The sequence below is a fragment of the Pinus tabuliformis genome, chromosome 4_2 (assembly GCF_031772625.1).
Source record: "Pinus tabuliformis cultivar Carrire ecotype Pingquan chromosome 4_2, CPIR1, whole genome shotgun sequence".
NCBI classification, from domain to species: Eukaryota; Viridiplantae; Streptophyta; class Pinopsida; order Pinales; family Pinaceae; genus Pinus; species Pinus tabuliformis.
The window spans coordinates 327,607,429-327,622,886 of NC_142304.1; the positions used below are offsets into that span (position 1 = coordinate 327,607,429).

A 15,458-nucleotide genomic window follows, 5' to 3' on the forward strand; every position below is an offset into this window, starting at 1 on the left:
GCAGCACACTATTCACCAGGCAGCGATCGCTCTTCATAGAGTGTTGAGCAACAACGATGCGCAACAGACTTAGGACTATTCACCAGGCAGCGACTAATTGTTTTAATTTTCTGAGGATGATTCACCATGCAACAATTCACAGTTTGATAATTTTTTAATGTTAAATTAAAATTTTTAATCAGGTCTGAACTCATTCATTTTTTAATTTTTTCACGTTACATAAACATTGAATAGTAAACTATCTCCGCTTTGGGTCCGGAGCAGACCTCTTGTTCCCCCATGTCCAATCCACAAAATAGTAAATACTGGTGGTCGTGGTCCCGACTCCCAATGGCGTTAGTTAATTAAAAATTTCGCCTCTAATTTTAACTCGGCGTCTAATTTAAAGACTTCAACTCAACGTCTAATGTTAAAGACTTCAACTTAGCGTCTAATTTTATCATTTTGATTTTTTTGTCTATTTTTCAAAGTTCACATTTGACTCTGTTTTTATTCTCAATGAGGGTCTTGGGCTGTCGAATGTTTTAGTGCAATTAGTGACCAAAATTTGGGATCTTTTGAAAACAAAATAAAATCCATTAGAATTCTAAAACAATGAAGATTAGATATTAAAATTTTACAAATATTATTATATTTTTTGTATGGGATCAAGTCACATAAATTAATGTGGCTATTTAAATCTAAAAAAATATCTAGCCACATTGCAATATAAATATGTGGCTTTTTTATAAATATCTAGTTACATAAATTAATGTGGTTATTAAAATTTAAAAAATATTATTATATTTTTTTGTACTTGATGTATTAAAATTTAAAAAATATTATTATATTTTTTTGTACTTGACGTATCCTTGCCGTATCTGGATCCTGGATTTTCAAAAACTAGAGAATCCGGATCCGAATCCGAATCCGTATCCGAATCCTGGTAACTTAGTCCACATGGCATAGATGGATGAGGTCCATGTGTACACAAATAGCCCTGAAAATGCCTTGGAGAGTGTGACCAGTGCCTTAAAATTTTAAAAATATTATTATATTTTTTGTATGGGATCAAGTCACATAAATTAATGCGGCTATTTAAATTTAAAAAAATATCTAGCCACATTGCAATATAAATATGTGGCTTTTTTATAAATATCTAGTTATATAAATTAATGTGGTTATTAAAATTTAAAAAATATTATTATATTTTTTTGTACTTGATGTATTAAAATTTAAAAAATATTATTATATTTTTTGTACTTGACGTATCCTTGCTGTATCCGGATCCTGGATTTTCAAAAAACTAGAGAATCCGGATCCGAATCCGAATCCGAATCCGTATCCGAATCCTGGTAACTTAGTCCACATGGCATAGATGGATGAGGTCCATGTGTACACAAATAGCCCTGAAAATGCCTTGGAGAGTGTGACCAGTGCCTCAGGATATGTGAACTGCCTCGAAAAACATGAAAATGCCCCAAAATAAGGTTGAAGACAACTGCTCACAAAGTGTCATACCATGTCATCAACACCTCCTGGTCATCAATATCCCGGATACAAGTTAATACTCCTGCTATTAAGGTTCCAAGATCTAGGGTTAGTGAAGAAATTCACTATGGTTAGCCATGTCAAAGTGAGGGGTAACAGTCTGTTCACCCCCAAAGTCAAGAATCAACTAAAGTCCTGTAGGGAACCCAAGAGAAACCAACAGAAAAGAGTCTCTCATAAACCAATGGAGTTGCCATCTAACATGCACTTGACTAGAAAGTCCTAGGTTTCTCCTGGTTTTATATGATGCATTGACGGCTTACCAACAAAGGAAAGGTTCTTAAGAGATTCCTGTACCTTCAGCTGTTATCCAGATAGTTGAACCAATGCAACAGGCCTCATCTCTCAGTTTTATTTTGATTTTAAAGTTTTTATCCTTTCATCTTTATTGACTGAATAGGCCTTTGAAATTAAAGATGTATAAATTTCGACGTAAATTGAAGAATAAAGAAAGTACATAGTTATGAAGCCTGTTAGCAAGTCATTTTGGAGAAGATGAAGCAGTTTACAGATAGAAATGTGGTCTCTAACTTGACAGACAAAAGTTCTGATCCACTTTCTCAGATAGTTGTTCATGTTCACTTGAGAGTTTTTTTTGTCATAGGGACTTGATTGAATTCATTAATTCTTTGATCTACACAATCGACTTTCGACCACAAAGCAGAGACTATGAGAAACTGCATTCAAAACTTGTGTCTTATAGAGGAGCTAAGCAATTCTTTAAATAGCATATGGCTCAAGTCTATGAGGTGAAGATTAAAATTGCTAAATGACCTACTTTTGTAGCTGAGCAGCAACAACACCAACAACTGAAAGGATTGAACTGATTAGAGGAGCAACAACAACTTCCCACCCAAGAAACTAATCCTTCAAAACTTGAAATTTAAAATAAGACAATTAATAAGCACATGCATAGTTATGCTTATTTGTGAATGTGCAAAGTTTGCTGGTACAATTCAGGACACCAATCAACATATGAACATGGTTGGAAGGCAAATCAAGCATACAGAGCAGGAAATAAAGTTGTTTTTAGTCCCAGAGACATCAGAGAATAAAATTTTTGAAACAGCAAAGTTGATCTGTGTCATTGAGCATACCAGAAGGTAGATTGACAACACTGTCAACAGGTTTGAAAAGTTATATGAATGGACATGTTGGCCATATCACAAACAAAGTTTTATTCTGCATTCCAATGTGCTAAGCCTGATTCACATTTTGTTCAAAGACTAGTTGACGAAACCCCAACATGAAATAATTACAACATCCATATTTAGACATGACAATGGAACACAGGCTCCTCAACAGAATGCAGGCACCCACAGAAAGGTTGAAATGTGAACCACCATCCTCAAGGGATGCAGGCTTTGTGATGAATACCCACTGCGAGAATCTTGTGATGATTCTAAGACCTGAACTGTAGAAAGAAGTCCATGGCAACACCCTAGTCCCTGATACTGAAAACACACCAAAAATAATGCAAAGGCCAACTGCGCTTTGTTACAAACTGTAGGAATGCCAAAAGGTCCTTACAGCTACATGGAGCTGCAGTCCACGTACTTATCATATTCATTTAATACTTGTAACAAATTACAAACAAATCACAATATATGCAGCAACTAATGTAACATTTGTCAGGTTTCATTAGCTGCAGAAAACATCTGCACTGTATCCATTTGTCTCTATTATACATGAACATCAAAATTTCTTGATGTTTAAGAAAATTGATGTTATCCCACTTCTGCAAACACTCATTCATCCTGATTGATGTCAAACCTGCATAATTGCTCCATAAACACTGGACCTAATTAACCTAATTACATGCAATTTCCCGGACATAATTGATATTCTGTTTGTGGATGTGTTTATCATCAAATAGCTATTTGTTTATGCACCACCATAGGTCTAATACCAATCCTATTATTAATAAGAGCCTTTTGTGAAGTCTTCAGTCCCATGTAAACATGTTAAGTTTTGTAGGTTTTCTTGATGACTCTTGTTCATGCTTGACATTGGATCTATGATCCTGTTCGGTATTGTTGGCTTGCCATAAGGGGAAGGGGAACACGATGAACTTATGTTATTTGCTTCACAATTGTGAAAAATATTTAGTCTTAATAAGTTAACTGCTGTGCTCACTTTTTAAGTTTCAACAGGGTTGCTTTAGAATTCGTAAAAGAAATTCAATCCAAAGCACAGAGAGATTCAGATGCAAGTAGAGACAGTGTTCTACATGTATTCCATGTTGGAGTCGCTTTTGTGGATGAGAGTACAGCATTACTAGTTGATTCTCATGAAGCTTGTCAGTTGATTGAAGAGATCAAGTTCATTGTTTCTGGTAAAGCAAATCCAGGAGAGCAAACGCATATTGTCCCAATTGAAAGCATCTGGTCTGATTCTGCAGATTCCAAAGAAAAGCTGTTGGATTTGTTAGGAAGTGTGCATGACACAACTGGAAAGGAAGATCTGCTAGGTTACCTTAGAATGCAAGTTTTACAGAAGGTACTTCTAGAAATGCCATACATACCCCATCTTTACAAGTACTACAAGCTGAGGACCTTCCACTACGTCTCCAATCTTAGCCACTTCTGATCTATTTTCAAAATTCCCTGCAGGTTGCTGTAGAACATGGCTATAGCAAGTTGGTATTAGGACTCTGCACATCAAGGATTGCAACACATGTGGTTGCCTCAACGGTAAAGGTATGGAGACTGTCTATTCTCTATGAATTAATGCTAAGCTTGTGTAGTTATGTTTTGTTATGTATCCTTTGTATGGATGACCTAATATTGTAGAGAATCACCAGCTTCCAAAACCCACTTCAACAAAGATGAACCTTGAAGTTGGCTCATATTGTAGGAGATCTCAGTTTTATTTTATATTGTGTTAGAACTTAGAAGCATGAAATATTAATGCTTTTGATCTGCTAGGAGAGTGGTGATTGAATAAGGATCACGAGTTTTGTTGTTTACAGTGGGATTATAATTCCGACAAAGTTGTGGCTAGAAAGCTTATAGGAGTTACTTCTAGGCTTGTCCTCAAAGAGATGGTGGTCTGATTGGATTGTAACAGTCTTTCGTGATAACTATTCTATGTGCTCCTGGATCTCATCCTGTCACATCAAACTTGCTTTAATGCTTTCTGGTATTCTACCAAGGCAATGCTCCAATCAAAATGGGAAGCGGTGTTGACATATTGTTTCCAGATCATGCATTCTTGCCTCCTTTATTTGTTGAGAATGTGAATCTCTATGATTCCCTACATTTGCTTTGTTTCATAAGTGTAGCCTAATTATATCCATTGCTCCTAATAAAGAATGTAACTATTAATTTGTTGGCAAGAGTCCATTTTAGACTGCCCCTTCTCCCTTCTATAACTATTAACAAATTTAGGATGTACTTATTGTTTGCCTGGGTGTTTTTTATATTTGGTTGCGGAGATACATGTCCACTTTTGCCTTTCAGATGTAGAATCTATTCACTACAAGAATTGCATTATCCTTTGGTGCATGTTGTGTTATGATGCAGTCCTCCTTAAGTCCAAATCATATTGTTTTCTATCCAAGTCCAATCTTTGAAAATAAGAGCATTTGTTGGAAGCCATATGCAATAACATGGCAAGCGAACAAGCATATCTATAAGACTAGTGGTAGAGAATTAAAAATAAATTCCAATAAATAACCATCTAGAGATTGTACTTTAAGAGGACACGTGTGTTTGGTTTTGCTGCATTGATTGTTAGTAGCATTCTACAGGGTGACCTCTCTAGCTTCATCCAAAGCACCATGGGAGTCCATAGGGGTACGCGTTTCAACAGACTTTCTTTGGGATCTACATTGATGAGTTGAAATCCTCCTTTGACAAGCACGTTTAGTTTGGGGATGATTGCCTCATTTACCATGTATTGATCTCTTTGCTTCTCTTCACCAATGACTTGTTCTTGTTGACTTCCTTAGTGGAGGGCCTTTAGAGATAGATTGATGCCTTGGTAAACGTTTGAGACTTAAGGTAGCTGATGGTCAACCTAGGTAAAACTAAGGTTATGATCTTCAATGCATCGAAAAGTGGTTATTTTGACTTACATGTCTCTTCCCGAGGGAAGAGATTGAGATCATGACATCCTATATCTACTAGGGGGTCTAGTTCGTGAGGCCTCATTTTAGCATGCACTAGGCCTTCCAAAGCAAACCCAACGAAGGCTATGACTCCTTTCACTTCTCAAATGACTATGTTTTTAGATTTAGTTTCAAACTTTCAAGACATCTCATCCAAGTTCCACCTCTTAGAAATGATTATTAGACCTACAATCCTCTATGATTCAAACTATTCGACGGATTGAGTTTGTAACTTTGATGTAGATTGACTTAGTCAGCAGCAAGAGTCCAAATCCTACCTCTTAGGTGCATGTTGCACCATTTGATGCAATTGTATGGTCCCACAGTTGATTGTTCAAGTAATGTTTGGAGCCCATCTTATGTTTAGTCTCCTTCCTACATGAGTTCGGATCTTTTGGAACCCAGCCTTTGGGAGAGAGATTTACTCTTACCTAGCACTTTGCTCTTCTGATGTCATAGCTTCAGCCTGTCCAATAGAGTGTACATGAACTTTTGTTACTCAAAGGTGTTTTGGCTTCTCTAATTGGTGGCCATCTCCCTAGATTGTCTACCCCCCAAAGTAAGAACATGTCCAAATAGGGCATGTGTCCCATATCCTACATATTAGACACAAAGTAATGTCCCTTCTGAAATTAATTTGTTACAGGTTTATTTATTGTACAATTTTGACAACTTTGGAGGCCATGGGACGCATGTGATTTTCGGAAAGGACTTAGGAAGGAAAAGGAGCCGAAATGTTTTGTTGGCATAGCATGGGGGCCACCCACATGAGGAAATACGCACCACCTTAGAGGGAAGCTCGAATGACTAAGTAGGGAAAGTTGAATTGCTAGTTGGAGGGGGCCCACAAGGGAAAAAAGGCCCATGAATTATAAATAGAGGAGGCTCTATTTCATTTGGCATATTTTGGACATATTGAACTCAACCTTAGTTGCTCGAGCTGCTTAGCGGGTCACCTGCTGTTTAGCACGAGTTCTCCAAGAGAAGAACTCACCCTCTCTTCGGTGGACCATGAGGGCCACCCTAGTGAGGTTTCTTTCTATCATTCTGGGAGATTACAAGTGGACATTTAGAGCCCCCAACTCAGCCATCATTCAGTCAATGCATTCTCCAGAAGGACGTAGTAGATAATTCAGTGGCTTTCCGGGGAGCAATTGCTGGAGGAGTTTTGGAGAAGGAAGTACAGGGGAAGACTAGCCTTTAGGAGGATTTTGGGAGCTGGAGATTTTGTTTGGGAGCAGCGTGATTGCTAGCACTAAGGACCAGCGCAGGAATTCATCACTGGGCACACATGGGGAATTCGTGGGCCAGTTGTGGAGTGAGTATTTGTCGGGAGAGATAAGGGGAAGTTTGGGAAGATTATCTCAGCGATTTTGGTGTGTTTTGGAGGGCTTATTCTGGAGTTACAGGCAGGTCGTACACTTCATCAGTTGGAGGAGGGCGTGGCTCTTGGGAGGCTGAATTTACGGGGTCAAAACCAGGCCATACCCTTTCTGGGTTTTGGCATCTTTTGGTTGAGGAGCTTGGGGCTATATTTGCAGAATTTTCTGGGCAGATCTGAGAAGTCAAATAGGGGTCCCAACTCAGGCAACAATTAGAGGAGCTAGGGAGAATTTGGGCCAAAATTCCAAGGTCAACATTTGGACAATTCCTTCATAGGTTATTCTGGGTATTTGGTGGAGAGGCCCGGGTCAATTTCTTGGAATTTTCTGAGCACCGAAGGTGGGGTTTCTAGCAGCATCTTCGCAATAGACAACACAATTTCACCAAGGTAGTGCAGGGCATCATTGTAGCAGTGATTTATGCCATCTAGGCTTGACATATTACCACCTGGGCTTAATCACGCTTGCCATCGAGGCAAGCCCAAGTGCACCACATCCACATTATTGTACTTTTCTCTCAGATTATAATAAAATGGCTCAGCTGTTGGTTATTCCTGGACTTTTTATGGGTGTGCACTGAATGTTTCAATTTTATGGTGTTGTTTTTATTGTTTGCTTTGCATAGCACTATTTTTCCTAGTTTGGAACATTACACACAAATACTTGAGGGCACCTGTCCTATTCACAGGACATGTGCCAAACATGTTTCGGACATGTGCCAAACATGTTTCAGACATGTGCCCTCATTGTTCCCTCTATAAAAGAGGCCCATGGCCCATAAAATCATGTTTTCCCTTTCTTTTGAGTTCATTTCACTCAACAGGTTGGAGGCATGAGATGTTTTGGAGTGCAGATGAGGGTTATTATGTAGTGTTAGAAGAGATTCCAAGTGCTGGGCAAGTGGTTTTTAACTTTTTTTTTCTCTAAATTCTAAAAAAATTTGAATGTTTGTCTATATTTCATTTTTGTGTGTATAATTCACTAATTTGTGATTGATATATTAATGGGTCCTTTGTTTCCTTTTTTCGGGGTTGCCATGTCTTGTGTTGGACACTTGTATTTTTGTGTCCTTGTCCTGTATCATTGTGTCATGTGACTTAGCTACTCCCTTTTAGGTATTCTTTAAATGCACCAAGCCACCTCTCATTAACTAAACAAGAGTTGAATTGGGCCATCAAAGACAACATATACAAAGTATACATCACATTACTTGGACCACACCTCGAAGAACCTAAGCTCAAAGATGGTTTTCTATTTGAAGAATTTCTTGGAGTTACGAAATGGCATCATTGTCTGCCTACTGTACACATAGATATATTGGATGCTTTCACCCAAGATCCCCCTAGGTTAGTTTCAGATAGGATCCCACAAACTTTGGGTAGAGACTAATGGCCATATCCTATAGCTAGATAGGACTTGCTAGATGCACCACTTACAAGAGCCTAAGACAAAGATGCATCTCATTCTTAGGTGCCCCTTTTTCTTTACGATCAAAGGTTATTATTACTATCTATATTAGGTTTTGGGGGGATCCCTTTTGAAAATTCGGAAACCCGAATCCTATTGCAGCAACTGGAAATTATTCTCATAATTGTTAATTTTATTTAACAATTTATTTAACGTTTGCTACAACAATATTGAATAAATCACACTGCAACCTCCACAAATAAAACTGCAGAAGAATAAATGTTGGAAGAAATGTTAGCACACATATACAGTTATTTTTGGACCAATGTCCTCAAAAAAACTCAACTTGGGAAAACCGGTGCAACAGTGAGGATTTTATTTTATTATGCAACTGTGAAATCTGAGTACATCTATGGATGCTCAACTAGAAATCCAAACAACAAGAAAATCTGGGAAAAATACCAAGGAAATTACCCTTCTCCCATAAGCAATTTCTGTCACGACTCTGCGTATCAAAACTCGGCCTCCTGAAGCTCTGCGTAGCTAGCTGGATGACTTGCCTTAGATTGGGCTCTAATGAAGTCGTTTTGCCTTTGGATGATAAGGAAATCATCTCTCTGGCCCTTTGGGACTTCCTCCCCACCTCTGGAACTAAGAACGATTTTTCCTTCCTCTAAATTGAACTGCCTAGCTGAAGCAACTGCGCTGTCCCTTATTGCTGCCTCTCTGGGATAATTGGGCCCTCTTGCTGCTGCCTCTCCGGATCTGGAAAATCTTTCTTCTAGATCACTGTCCTGCTCCTCACACTATTTCGATCTCTCTGACTCTCTCTCTGGCAATTCACTGCTGCTACTCAGGAAATCGATCTGCCAGTGAAATCGAACTCTGCAAGTGTCTTCTCCAAGTGCCCATCGACTTCTTCTTATAATCCTCTGTTGGGACTCCAACGTCAATACTAAATCTTAATCGATGGCTAGGATTAACTTCAATTTGATTCGAGTGAGATTCTAGATCATTCACGCCTTGACTTAATTAATATTTATTAATTAACCATATTCCCTAAGTTTAGACTTAGGAAATATTTAAAAACTGGTTAATTATCTAATTAAGTCATTTCTAGGCGGAATTTCCAGAAACAATTTATGGGTTTTGGAGATCTCATGTATTCTGGTCTCTCCACAAAATTTCAAGGCTAGAACACATCCGATGCTACAAAAACTAACACTCCTTAGTGAGGAATGTGTTCTAGTGTTCTATTGCCCATCCTGTAGCAACAACCTGTCTCTGCATCATCTCTTTTCACACTGCTGATGTCTGGTTGTTGTTGCCCGCCAACCACTGCGCGACTCTAATATCTGCTACACCTGTGCTGTTGTTGACCTTGTTGAATTGCTGCCAACACTGCAACTCCTTCTCATATGTCACTATTGCAACTGCAACTGAGAAGCATCCTAAATACTGAATCAGCTGTGATTAGTATGATGCATATGTCATCCGAGTCCGACTGCTGCTAGTATCTGCATTGTCACTCAAGAATTTGCGCTGCTGCTAACTCTACACTATGCCAACTACACTGCTGCTGACTTTGCACTGTGCCAATTGCACTGCTGCCAACTTTGCACTGCACTCCCCAACATATGACTGCTACTAGTCTCTGCAAGTGTCACTCTAGCATCTCATTGCGTCGGCTGTCACTGATCCATCCTGCTACTGAATACTGTGGGCCCCTGTATCAAGGGATTGATCCAAGAGGTGGACTCCTCAAGGATCCTGCCCATCTGTAGTGCTCTAGGGCTACAAGACCAAGTCACTCCACTTCACTCCTGGAGGTATGTCAACAAACATAGCGAAGTCTTCCTCCAGTCTGGAGGACAACCTATCGATATTTGCTGATGCTGCCTGCTGGTCCTGCTTCTCCTCCTTGTCCTTCTTGCTGAGAGGACACTGGGTACTGTAGTGATCGAGCTCACCACATTTGAAGCACTTGACTTTTGACAGGTCCTCCTTTCTTCTCTGCTCCCCCTGCCCCTGACTAGGACCCTTTGATTCGAGGGCCACATTCTCCTCCTCCTTCACTTGCTTCGATCCGTTATTGCTGCCACTGATGGAGCTCTTCAATAGAGCTCGTCTCAACTCTTCCTGCTGCAAATCGACCCACATCATGTCCCATAGCTCTGCCCAAAATACTTTGGACAAACACTTACCACTCCTTAGAGACACTATTTAGTAGCCAATCGCACTAGCTTTGTGGGTTGAGGCGCCTCTCCAACAACTGACAACTAGTCTCAGACCTCTTGAATCCTGGTTAGGAAAGGGTCTATGCCTTCCCCCTTTTGCATCCTGATGCATCTTAGCTTCTCCTCTAAGTACATTTTTTGCGGCTCGGAAGTGCCCTGGTATAGTGTGGAGAGTCTCCCACATCTCTCTGGTAGTACCTTTACCAGCGATATGTGAAACAATGTGATCCCGGACTCCATCTAGGATTAACCTCTTCGCTCGTGCCATCTCCTTTCTGTACTCCTTCAGCTGATCTGCATCCTGGGGTATTGCTACCACTGCATCAATATATGTCTTCAGGCCAAACCCATCTAGAAAGAAGGACATCCTTGCCTTCCAGATGACATAGTTGGAAGCTCCATCCAACCTGTCCTGATCACGAAGCCTAGCAGTGGCCATCTCAACAATGTCGAAAATCTCCTCTTCCCTGCTGCTCAACTATTCGCACTCCATTTTGGAGTGAGAAGCTCTGGTCACAACAACTGTTGATCTGCAAGGAAAATCGAACTTATTGAGACTAAAAATTCCCTGAGGAAAATTTTCCCTCAGTGTGTGCTCTTCTTCCACTCGACGCTAGCTTTGCTCTAGCAAACTGTTGCAAAACTACTGCGTCCAGCTAGAGATCTGCTCTACGAAAATACTGGGCTGCTCCCTCTGCCTTTGGAATCCTTCGATATGGAGAGATCGCATTTTTCTGCCCCTCCCTCAGAAAAATCAAATCTCCTCAAGAAATTCGGCCTCTTGGCAAAGTGATTGTGCTGCCTCTGGGGTTTTGATTTGCTGCCCACACTAAACAACGAAACTCCTTTTGTCTTCGCTACTGAGCTCTCTGGCTGCTCAACTGCGCTTTGATACCATGTGAAAATTTGGAAACCCAAATCCTATTGCAGCGATTGGAAATTATTCTCCTAATTGTTGATTTTATTTAACAATTTATTTATTGTTTGCTACAACAAATATTGAATAAATCACACTGCAACATACACATAAAATTGCAGAATAATTAACGCTAGAAGAAATGCTAGCACACACATAAAATAACACAGTGGTTTTTGGACCAATGTCCCCAGAAAAACCCAACTTGGGAAAATCGGTGCAACAGCGAGGAATTTATTTTAATATGCAGCAGTGAAATCTGAGTACATATATGGATGCTCAATTGGCAATCCAGGCAGCAAGAAAATCTGGGCAAAATACTGAAGGAAATTACCCTTCTCCCACAAGTAATTTCTAGCACGGCTCTGCCTATCAAAACTCGGCCTCCTGAAGCTTTGCATCAGCGTCTACGCTGTTTTGCGTAGCTAGCTCGACAACTTGCCTTGAACTGGGCTCTAATGAAGTCGTTCTGCCTTTGGATGCTGAGGAAATCGTCTCTTCGACCCTCTGGGACTTCTTCCCGACCTCTGGAACTGAGAATGATTTTTCCTTCCTCCAAATCGAACTGCCTGGCTGAAGCAACTGCGCTGTCCCTCAGCGCTACCTCTCTAGGATAATTCGACCCTCTTGTTGTTGCCTCCTCCGATATGGAAAATATTTCCGCCGGATCATTGTCCCTGCTCCTCACATTTCTTTGATCTCTCTGACTCTCTCTCCAGCAACTAACTGCTACTGCTCAGAAAATCGATCTGCCAATGAAATCGAACTCTGCAAGTGTCTTCTCCAAGTGCACATCGACTTCTTCTTGTAATTCTCTGTTGGGACTCCAATGACCTAGATTATATCTTAATCGATGGCTAGGATTAACTTGAAGTCGATCCGAGTGAGTTTCTAGATCATTCACGCCTTGACTTAATTAATACTGATTAATTAACCATATTCTCTAAGTTTAGACTTAGGAAATATTTAAAAACTGGTTAATTATCTAATTAAGTCATTTCTAGGCAGAATTTCTAGAAATGATTTCTGGGTTTTGGAGATCTCATGTATTCTAGTCTCTCCACAAAATTTTAAGGCTAGAACACATCCAATGCTACAAAAACTAACATCCCTTTCCACTTCCTTTTGATATCACAAACAAGGATGCCTTGCTCTCTTCATGAGAGAAATATGTTATGCGAGATCTTAATTTTTTCTTTCCCTGCCCTCTCTTGAGACCACAAGGAGGATCACCTTATATTTCTAGGTTGGTCCCATTTCATTGGAGCAATAAGCGACTAACAAAACACCGAGAACTTTAGAGCATAGATCAATAAGGCCTCAACCCTTTTCTCTTCCTCCCCTCGAGTGGCCAATTGACATATCAAAGGCTTGTAAAGAATTGGAATGCTAAGCCACATACCATGCATCATTTGATTGACAAAGGAACTGGTTCTAAATGCATCTACAGTAGGGTGCTTCACGCTTGTTGGACTACCCCCTAGATTTAGTTGAATGATCAAGGTTCTATCTGTAACCTTGGATGTTAGAAGAGTGGGGTTGCCTCATTCGTCTCCCCTTAGGGTCATATAGCTAGGTCCCCTCATCCATACTCACTCCTTGGAGAACATCATCCTCCATTTCATCGACTCTTTCATAGTGATCGAGGATTCTTTCAAGGAGCCAGTGCCATGGTACTCCCCTTGCGTCCATTGGTTGTTGTTTGCTGCAACTCCACAACAACTATTGCAATTCCATTTTAGCATGCTGAACCGCATGGTTCCTGCTATGACTTTATATCAGTAGGGAAAATCCCATGGCTTGACTGTTGTGATTCCATCTTAGTGCGCATTTTACTGTGGTGACTGCTACAAGGGCCACAATGGCTAATGCTATGACGACCACGACCACGATTGGCGACATGAAATAATTCGTTAATGCCAATTAGTCAACAACTTTTGCAACGAGCCAGGGTTTATAGATTTTCTAGTTTTTTAATATTATATGATTTATATTTCATGGTTTTTAAACGTGTAAAATTTTCTATTAATATTGTTGAATTTTGTAACTATGGCCTGTCTTCATAATGTATATTTGGCCCTTGATGTATTTATATTGATTAGTGTAAAGTATATTTTAAATGCTAGAGTCAAAAGAAAAATATATTTTGAGTCAAGTCCCATTTAGACTTTTGAAAGAAGAAAATTTGAATTTTTGAAATTGACGTTTTTGGCTCCAAGTTTGTCAAGTCGGCCTCCCTCCAAGTCAAGTTGGCCCAGGCAGAGTCACACCCATTCGACCTAGGCAGAGTCACCCATTCGACCCAGGCAGAGTCACACCCATTCGACCTAGGCTGACCATTATATATAGATAGTTCGACCTCATCCTCAAGGCACCCAAATTCACACTCTCTCAAGCAAGATAGTGTTTGGGTATCCTATTGAGGAACAAGAAGGATAAGGAGGATGAAAAAGACAAATCACCTCTCTCTCTCTCTCTTAAGCTCGCACGTGTGGATAAACTCTCTCTCTCTCTCTCTCTCTCTCTTATGCTAAGCAAGATAGTGTTTGGGTATCCTAGTGAGGAACAAGAAGGATAAGGAGGATGAAAAGAACAAATCACATCTCTCTCTCTCTCTCTCTCAAGCTCGCACGTGTGGATAAACTCTCTCTCTCTCTCTCTCCCTCTCTTAAGCTCGCACGTGTGGATAAACTCTCTCTGTGCAATTTAGACTTTTTTGGGCAATTTCTGTTTGTAGAGGCCGAAATTTTTGTGAAATCACTGGGTGCCAAAATTCTAGGATTTTGGCAATTGCAGGAGGGACGAAATTCTCGATCAAATCAATAGAGCGAAGTGCTGGATTGGATTGGGAGACTTGACTTGGAGGGTTTGACCTAGTTGATGACTAGAAGGCCTAGGTGTGTCTCTTTTTGAATAGGAGAATTTCTCTATTGAAAATATTGCTGGGTTTTTCCCCTTAATGGGTTTTCCCAGGTTAAATCTTGTGTTCTCTTTGTGCATTGTGATCTCTACTGTTTTATTGTTCTTGTATGGTTGAATTTCTGAATTATAATTGCTTAATGATATATTGGAATAATTAAACAAAGATCAACATCATTAGAGGTAATTATCAGTTTTCAGAAATATTGTGCTAGTATCCATTTCCCTTGAAAAATCAACATGGTATCAGAGCTTTGGTGAATGAAGGAACACTAAGATCACTCTAGAAGAAACTGTGTCTTGAGATCACTATTGTTGTAGTCCTTGTTACATCCATGGCTTCTTCTATAAAATCAGAGAACAAGTTAGTCAAACTTCAGAGCTTGGAAGACTAGAATTGATCTTATTCTTGCAAAGAATGTTGGCCAAGCCACGAGCTTGATGAATGAGCTCCGTGATATAAGGATGACAAATGATGACACTGTAGCCTCATATTTTGTAAGAATATCTCAATTAAGAGACCAAATACAAGCAATTGATGAGATTGTCTCTGAGAAGGAACTTGTGACTACACCACTCAATGGGCTACCTAGATCATGGGATGCATATACAACAAGAATAAGTAGCAGGAACGAAGCTCCCTCATTTGAAGAATTATGGACCTCTTGTGCTCAAGAAGATTCAAGGCTTATATCAAGAGATAGAAATGAAGAAGACTCTCAAGCATTTGCAACTCGTTTCAAGAAGTCTAGAGGAAAAAAGAAGCTTGGCTTTCAAAACAAGAAGTCAAGAAAAATATCACCTTCTCCCTAAAGGAAGAAGGATATGGCAAAAGTTCAATGCTTTGGTTGTCACAAATTTGAACACTATAAAAGGGATTGTCGTGAGATGACTAATAACAAAAAGTGAAAGGGAAAACAACATGCTTCCGCAACTCATATTGATGATGAACATCC

At 39.8% G+C, this 15,458-nt stretch overlaps 1 protein-coding gene across 1 annotated transcript in view; it reads left to right on the forward strand.

Annotated features, from left to right (window-relative positions):
• The window catches only part of LOC149169279 (cytoplasmic tRNA 2-thiolation protein 2-like), a 177,925-nt gene that overhangs the window by 117,024 nt on the left and 45,443 nt on the right, over nt 1-15,458 (forward strand). The window contains exons 2-3 of the mRNA XM_089425143.1: nt 3,650-4,029; nt 4,143-4,229. Coding sequence (XP_089281269.1) covers nt 3,650-4,029; nt 4,143-4,229 — 467 coding nt within the window. The remainder of the gene's footprint in view (nt 1-3,649; nt 4,030-4,142; nt 4,230-15,458) is intronic.